At 34.2% G+C, this 8,626-nt stretch overlaps 1 protein-coding gene across 1 annotated transcript; it reads left to right on the top strand.

The window, feature by feature from the left end:
- The first annotated feature begins 2,138 nt into the window (after positions 1–2,138).
- On the top strand, positions 2,139–6,004 carry LOC126743744 (uncharacterized). The gene is made up of 3 exons (XM_050450963.1): positions 2,139–2,298; positions 2,622–3,065; positions 5,758–6,004. Exons 1-3 carry the CDS (start codon positions 2,195–2,197, stop codon positions 6,002–6,004), a joined length of 795 nt encoding a protein of 264 aa, XP_050306920.1. The 5' UTR covers positions 2,139–2,194.
- The last annotated feature ends 2,622 nt before the right edge of the window (positions 6,005–8,626 follow it).

Below are 8,626 nucleotides of genomic sequence, written 5' to 3' on the forward strand. Positions count from 1 at the left end.
GAAAGCTATCATTCTATTATGTTTTATAGGCAACCCACAGTACACCGCTCCGAATAGTGGGCCAGCCTCTAGACATATGTAAGTCTCCATCCACCTCCCTTTTCTACGGTTATTATATTGCATAATTTTGCTGACACTTGTCACTCAACTCTCTATTACGCAATAATCCCGCTCTCGGCTCGATGTAAATTTGATGTAGCTGTTCCTCTTCTCGATTACAATCAAATAAATTGTAGTGTACAAATTGTAAACTGTAAACCCATGTAATTCATGTAAAACTCGGTGTGACAAAGTTTGAAGTAATTAAATAGATATTAATTTATTCCGGGATTTTATTTAAATCTTTTGGTCTATTATTTCGATCCAGCTAAAAGGAAAATTTCCAAAAGAATACAGTAACCTTACTATCGAAGGAAAGGTGTAGCGGTAGATGCCAATCCATCGGTTGGTCTTCAAGCCCGAGGTGGTAATTTTTTCTGGTTTACAATCTAAACTGTTCTGTGTTTTACTCTCGTTTTACTGACTGCGTCACGGACTATATTCAAAACCATTTTGTATCCGGTTTAAAATCTAAATGGATTTTTTTTGGACATAAGTGCAGTGACGTATGATTTGTACTTGATGATGGTTCTCCAGGAACTGGTAAGTTATTTAATTATTATAAGCAAGCTTACAAACGTTTTCTCACTCTAGAAAAAAGGCTATTAAGCAATGAGAATCTTTACTTGGAATATCAGAAGGTTGATAAAAGAATACATAGATCCAGATCACATCCATTATGTTTCTTTTATATATAAATAACATAATTAACATATAGTAATTAATAGAACTACTTAATTCAGCAGGTATCACAGTGACACCTCATTTTTTAAGCAAGATATCTGACTGCTCTCGGGATTGAGCTGGGAAAAATTATATAATTAACGCCGAAAATTCCTCTAGTGAAATTTTAGGACTCTTAAAGAGCTCTGACAATGATTGTTTTTATATTTCTTTTCCCAGATCAACTCAATGATACTTATACTAAAAGAGAAGTTTTGTCTTACATTTCATCAATATTCAATCCAATGCGTAACCAAATTGTAGTCTTGTCGAAAATTATTATGCAGTCTGGCTTGCTAAGCTAAACTGGGATGAAACTTTTCCTGTTGAATCCCGGAACAGCATCATTAAAACAACATCATCAACATTCTTTATAGAAAATAATATTCCATATAAAGACAATATGATTGGTTTTGCGGCAGATGGGGCAAGTGTTATGATAAGTTCGCGCCATTCTCTATCTGTATTATTTAAAGTTGACATCCCAAACCTATTTATAATGAGGTGTATTTGTCACTCATTTGCATTGTGTGCAAATTATGCATGTCAGAAACTGCCCTCCTTTATTGAAAATACCGCTAGAGATATATATTCATTTTTAAAAAATTGTTTTAAAAGACAGGCTGATTTAACGACTTTCCAGAAATATTTGGAAATTAAACCCCATAAAATCTTACACCTTAGCCTAACCAGATCGCTATCTCTTCTTGCTGTCGTAAAAAGACTTATAGAGCAATATAATGCGCTGGTGTTATATTTTACTAATGCACATTTACTTGGCAAAATACAAAATGGTGAACAAATTTTAAATAACTTACGAAACCCTTCTTTTTTAATGTATTTAGAATTTTTAGATTTTAGCTTACCACTTTTCAATAGCTTAAATTTAAAGATGCAATCGGAAAATATTAAAATACCTTTTCTATACCAAAGAGTTTGTACCATTTTAAACACAATATTAGGTTGTTATTTAAAAAAATTTTAAAAGGTTGTTATTAAAAAGAATATGTGGGGTATAAACGCAAAACGCGACATGTCCATTTTTCAACGAAAATGACCTTCATGTGCACCCAGAAAGTGTATAAATTTCTCTATCTGCCACTAATATATTTGCCTGCAAACCACGACATTTACGCTTATAAACGCTCGTTAAAAATTTCGGTTAAACGCAAAATGCGACATCGCAACCTGCATTTGAGATTCAAAATGCGACGTTGTCGACACGACCAATCAGCGAGCAGCTTACTAACACCTGATAAATCGTATGTTTTGGTATAAACGTATTATTATTTTTTTCTTTACAAGCATGTAAGCACGAGGGTGAAATTTGTTGATATTCTGTGCGTGTGTTTTCATAATTATTATAAATATAATGGCCGATAACAACAAGAAACTCTTGCCGGATACCCAAAATCGAGCTCGAAAAAGATCTTTTCAACCACAAGAATGGAAAAGGGAAAAAGCTAAAGTAGCAAGGTAAGTTAAGACCAAGTATAAAAATAAATACATAGTTAACTAAGAAACGTAATAAATGTTTACAATACGTTAAATGACTGTGATATTAATATTTTTCTCATAAATATTTGCCCTTTTAATAATATTTAAAAATGTTGCTGAAGTTTTTGTTTAATTCTTTGCCGAGTTTTTATTGTTTGAGAAATAATTAAAATTGCTTAAATTATTAATAATGTAATGCATATTTTATACGACTATTCCAACCTATAGAAACAAATTCATAAAAAAAAATCGAGCAATCGGAAAGCTATTTCAAGCTGAGCTTATTTTTTGTTTTGTTTCAGATATTCACCTAAATCTTTACCAGAATTTCCCAAATGTGGACATAGGGAAAGTAATGGACCATTTCTATGCTGGCATCTTACCATGAACGATATGAAGGAGTTTCATAGAAGTTTTTATTCAAGCAAGAAGAAAGCTGACCAAGATGCATTTCTTTTAAGTTATTGCTCAGGATCCACGCCTGCAAGAAAAAGAAGTAGAGGGCATGCTGCTAGTAAGCCAAAAGCAGTGTCTTTAACCTATAAGGTACGACAGCAAGACGGTAAAGCAGTTCAAGTATGTAGGGAGGCATTTCTGGGTATCTTAGGAGTGAAAAAGGACAGAATATTGCGCCTGGTGAAAAAGTTTATAAACACAGGAACAGCGCCAAAGGAGAATCGTGGCTGTTCATGTGATGTTCATGTCATCGTGGTGTTCGTGTTATGGGGAAAAACGATGACAAAAAGGTTTGCATGAAGACATTCATTGAATCATTAAGGTGCACCGAAAGTCACTATTGCCGCTCTGATAGTCCACATCGTGTTTATTTGCCTTGTGACTTAAACATAAAAAAACTATGGAATGTCTACAACGAACAAGCTGAGCCTGATCAAAAAGTGAAGCAGTGCTACTTTCGAAAATATTTTAATAGGAAATACAACGTTGGATTCGGAACACCTCAAACAGATCTTTGTTCAACCTGTCTTCAATATAAAGAAAAAATTAGGAGATGCACGGATCCTAAGGAAAAGCAGTCATTTATTACAAATCACAGAGTCCATACTCTTCAAGCCAAAAGCTTCTTTGCTTTTCTCAAACAAAACTCAGATGAAGTAGTAAATATTTCTTTTGACTGTCAAAAAAATTTACCCCTACCGAAATTTTCAATGCAAATTAACTTTTTTAATTTTGGAGTTGTCATAGGAAGTTCAAAATCACCATTAACAAAAGAAAACGTAAGGTGTTATACATGGACAGAAGTCGAAATACCCAAGAGCTCCAATGAGATTGCATCTGCTATTCATCATACTCTAAGTACGTATGAGTTTAAAGCTACTAACAAAATCATTCGACTTTTCTGCGATGGTTGTGGGGGGCAGAATAAGAATTCGATTTTTATCGGAATGCTTTGCAACTGGTTTAATTCCAATGCGCCTCCGAACAATTTTAAGAGATACAAGTATTTTTCCCTGTAGTAGGTCATTCTTTTATGCCACCTGACAGAGTTTTCTGCAATATCGAAAAAGTAGTCCGAAGAACTGCGGAGATCCTAGAACCTTCTCATTACGTGAACATGATAAAAGATCGGGCAACAGTTTTTAAAATGGGTGTAGATTTTCAGGTTTTCGACTGGAAAACTGAAATAAAAAAAAACTTTAAAACCTACTACACAATGGCACTTCAAATTTAAACCAGCAAAAAGATTCGTTCTAACCAAAAATAAATTAGGCACGGTTTTAGTCAGAGGCGAAGCATTATACAGGAGTGATTTAGGACAAGCAAAAGGTATTTGTAGAAAAGGGAAGCGAATTGAAGCAGTAAGGCCTAAAACACTCCAAGTTGAGCTGAGAATAAAAGAAGATAAAATTAAAAGCATTTCAAACTTATTAAAGACTCACTACGGGGATGAATGGAAATCAAACGAAGCATTAGGTTATTTCAAAAATATTTTCGACAGCAATGTAGAAAATAATTTTTAGGTAGAAAAAGGCAGGTTGTTGCCGATGAAAATGAAATAATAAGTGACGAAGAAATTAATATCTAAAAATAAGTTTTTGTAAAAGTTTTTTTTATTTTAATAAAGTTTTTCTAAGTGACTTGGTTTTTTTTCCTAATAAAAAACGGGAGCTAATAATTTCAGTAAGTTGGGTTTATCATTGCTCTGCTCGATTGTTGTGTGCAAAATAAGACATGTCCAAGCCTTAGTTTCAGAATGCGACATGTCCAAAATATAGCTCTAAATTAAAAGAAGCCTATTGATTATGCATTCATCAAAATGGTAGGGTAGACATATTTAACAATTCAGTTTTAAACAATAATTAAAACTTATTTCAATAAAGCAATGAAAACCTCGAAAAAGGTTTTTTTTAGTTTTCTCAAATTGTAATGTAATGGACATGTCACGTTTTGCATTTATACCCCACATATATTAATTCAACAGATATCGAAAACATAGATTGTAAAAATCCCCGTAATTTTATGAAAATAGAAGATTTATACCTTGGGGGGATAGTCACTGCTAAAATCCAAAATAATTTACATAAAATGGAGGCTGGTGAGTTATTGAATTTTAGGAAACAATGTTTGGCTTTTCTTATTGAAGGATATGAGCAAATTTTAAAAAGATTTAATTTTAAAGATCAGCCTCAAAAAATAATAAAACAATTAAATTTGCTTGATTCTAAATCAGTGGTTAATAAAAAATATAATTCTATTGCTCCATTGGGAATGCTGTTTCCTAATTTAGTCAAACAAGACACGATAAATGACTTAGATCGAGAGTGGCGTGAGCTACAAAATGTAGAATTGCATACACTTGAGAATGAAAGTTTGGTAGATTTTTGGATAGCAGTTAGCAAATTTAAAGGCGGAAATAATAATCCCATATTTCCCAATTTATGCAATTTTGCGTTCAGTCTACTTTGTTTGCCGCATTCTAGTGCTACAGTAGAACGGATTTTTTCGGAAATTAATTTAAATAAATCAAAAGTACGTAACCGCCTATCAACAAAAACATTAACGGGCATAATGCATTCTAAAAATTTAACAAAAAATACTTCTTGTTTTGAATTTGTAATTCCGAAAGAAATGGTCGCAATGCTAAATGACCAAATTTATAACGATTAAATAAATAAAAAATTAAACATTATTTTTGTATAATTAAATATTAATTAATTAATTTTTTTTAAGTATATATTTTTTTGCTGAGAAGACATTTTATTTTTAATTGAAAAACGCATTTAAGTATTAGCTTAAGTATTAGTTTATTAGTTTTTAAGCTGTATTATATGTATTAGCAGTTTTTATTCTTACATCTGTATTTTAAAATAAGTATATACCTAATTAAAGGATTAGTAAAAAACAATTGTTTTAATTTGTCAATATATAGCAAATTATATATCTAGGGAAAATCTAGGGAATTTTTTCAGATTCTTCTAGGGAAATAAAAATTTTGGACCTGGCAACACTGACACGTTATTCGGTACGAAGTAAACTAGACGAGGTGACGGTGCGTGCGACGGATTCGTTGAAAGTGCAGGCGAAGACAATGTTTGACATAGAAATGTTTATTTGCGAAATTAAAAAACGGTCTGGAATTTACGATATGAAAAGCAAAGACTATAGCAATAGGGATGTTAAGGCGAAAATGTGGGAAGAAGTGGCCATGGTTATGTACGAAAACTAGAACGAGTTACCGGTTCAGGAAAGAAATAATTTAGGAAGGTACAAACTTAATATATACTTTATTCTTATATATATGTTATATATACTTTTTATATACTTTATTCTTTTTTTCGCATAATTAATTTATACATTACGGTAAAAGCAATAATTACACTTTGTCATACTGATACAAAAGTTCTCCCTCTCGATTTACAAAATAATCTTTAAATTTTTCTCTAATCGCAATCCCCACAGACGGCCCTCCTGTGTCAATGGCTGGAATGTTTTCCATCAAGCAACTCGATTTGTTATTTGAATCAACTCCATCTCTTCTTCGTACAAAATTGTGTAACACACAAGCAGCTTTTGTAACGTCAGTGGCTAAATCTTCAGAAACCAGTATGTTGGTATGAAAAACCCTCCACTTATTGGCGAGTATACCAAAAGTGCATTCAACATATCGGCGAGCCCGAGTTAATCGATAATTAAAAACTTTCTTTTCAAATGACAGATTATTTCGTGCATAAGGTCCTATCACGTTTCCACCCAAACCAAATGCTTCATCAGCTACAAAAACATGAGAGGTTGAAATATTTGGAGCGTTTGGAAGCAGTCTGTTTCCTGGTAGTTCAAGATTCTGTTGTGCCAACCTTCGACCGAAAACCGAAGATTTTAAAATATTACTATCTGCTTCTCTGCCGTAACCTCCCACGTCAATTGCGGTAAAGCAACAATCTGCATCGCATACTGCCAATAAAACAATGGAGAAATATTTTTTGTAGTTAAAATATTGCATTCCTGTATTCGGAGGGCAAACAAGTCTGATGCGCTTGCCGTCGATGGCTCCCACACTTGGGAAAATTACTTTTCCTGTAAAATTCTTCGGCTATTTTAGTCCACAATTCAGTATTGGGCTGTGGCATTTCCAACGGCTGTAGTTTATTCCATATTGCCACACAAGTTTGCCGAACAATCAATCTGATTGCACTTTTCGAAACTTGGAATACATATTCCAAAGCTGCAAAATCTGCTCCCGTTGCAATATACCTAAAACAATAGAAACATATTTGAAACAATTCTTGTTTTTATTAAGGAAAATATTATTCGCTAATAAGTACAGGGTGGCCCAACAAAAATGTGGCACCATTATTTGTAATTTTCCTGGAATATTTTGAAAAAAAAATTGGGCCACACTGCATAATAGATATAGATTTTAACAATAAATAAAACGGATTCTCTATTGTTATAGGAAAAGAGCTGCAAACTCGATGGAAATCGTTACGAGATCAATTTCGAAAAGAGGTAAGAGCGATGAAACTAACCCAAAGTGGGCAATCAGCAAAGAAAAAGAAGAAATATGTTTATTTTGATAACCTCCTTTTATTGCCTACATTAGATATAAAAGAAACTGCATCTAACTTCCGCGATGATACAAGTAGCAATAAAATAGTAACAACAATGCAAAGGGATGATACTGAGCTGGCTATTCCAGATGAGACACCACCATTCATCTCCTGTTCAGACACCTACAGCCGCAACTAAGGGAGTCACAAGAAAAAGACCAAGGAATGATTCTTCGGGTGTAACTGAGATTCGGGAAATGACGAAGCTATTGTCTGACAATTTTGCACTTCAAAGTAAGAACGACCAGAAAGATTGGCAACAAAGCATTTTTAATGTCCCTTGTGCCATTCTTAGATGCGATGTCAGAAGACAATATGTTCGAGTGCAGGGTGTCTTTTATGGACACTATTCGATTATACCGGTCTCCGCGTCCAGTACAACATTCGCTGCAAAATACATCTACTTCATCTAGGGTGCTTCAGTTTGCTGGGCTTAAGTCTCCATCTAGAAGTAGACCAGTAACACCAGCATCAGACGCATCATTCCAAGCGCCAAGTTCAGTACAAAGCTCGATGTCAAAGGTTTCTAATTCTTATATAGTGCTTCAGCCTGCCTCAGTCTTATGCTACAGATAGACCATCAACAACAGCATCGGATGCATTTGAATCGCAAATGTCAGTACAAAGTCAAGTGTCAAATAATACTACTACATCTTGGAGGAACAAGTTTTTCTCATTTTTGGTGTTCCCCAATTTCTTATTTGCGATAATGGTGCTCAATTTCGAGGTGAACTTTTTTCCAAACTGTGTGAGCAGTATAAGGTCAATATCCGATATACTCCGGCTTATCATCCCCAGGCCAACCCCGTGGAGCGTGTGAATCAAGTCCTTAAAACCATGTTAAGTTGTTATATTGAGGATAATCATAAGAATTGGGATCGACTTCTACCTAAGGTTGGTTCTGCCATAAGATCTTCGGTGCATGAAGCCACCGGGCCCACTCCCTATTTTATGAATTTTTCCAGAGAATATATGCCCTAGGGCGACCAACACAATAATAGGGATGTTCCCAGTATCACGGTTGGCGACTTTATGGCACGTTCACGTGAATTAAGTAAAGTATATAGGGACGTTGAGGAAAGACTGAAAGCGGCGCATCAAAGATCAAAGAATCGTTATAATCTTCGACGAAGACCAATTAGTTTTGAGATCGGTGAGCGAGTTTATCGCAAAAATTACGATCTTTCTGATGCTAGTAAAAACTTTACCGCCAAACTCGCACCAAAATTTTTGGGCCCCTT

This window comes from Anthonomus grandis, chromosome 1 (genome assembly GCF_022605725.1).
Source record: "Anthonomus grandis grandis chromosome 1, icAntGran1.3, whole genome shotgun sequence".
NCBI lineage: Eukaryota > Metazoa > Arthropoda > Insecta > Coleoptera > Curculionidae > Anthonomus > Anthonomus grandis.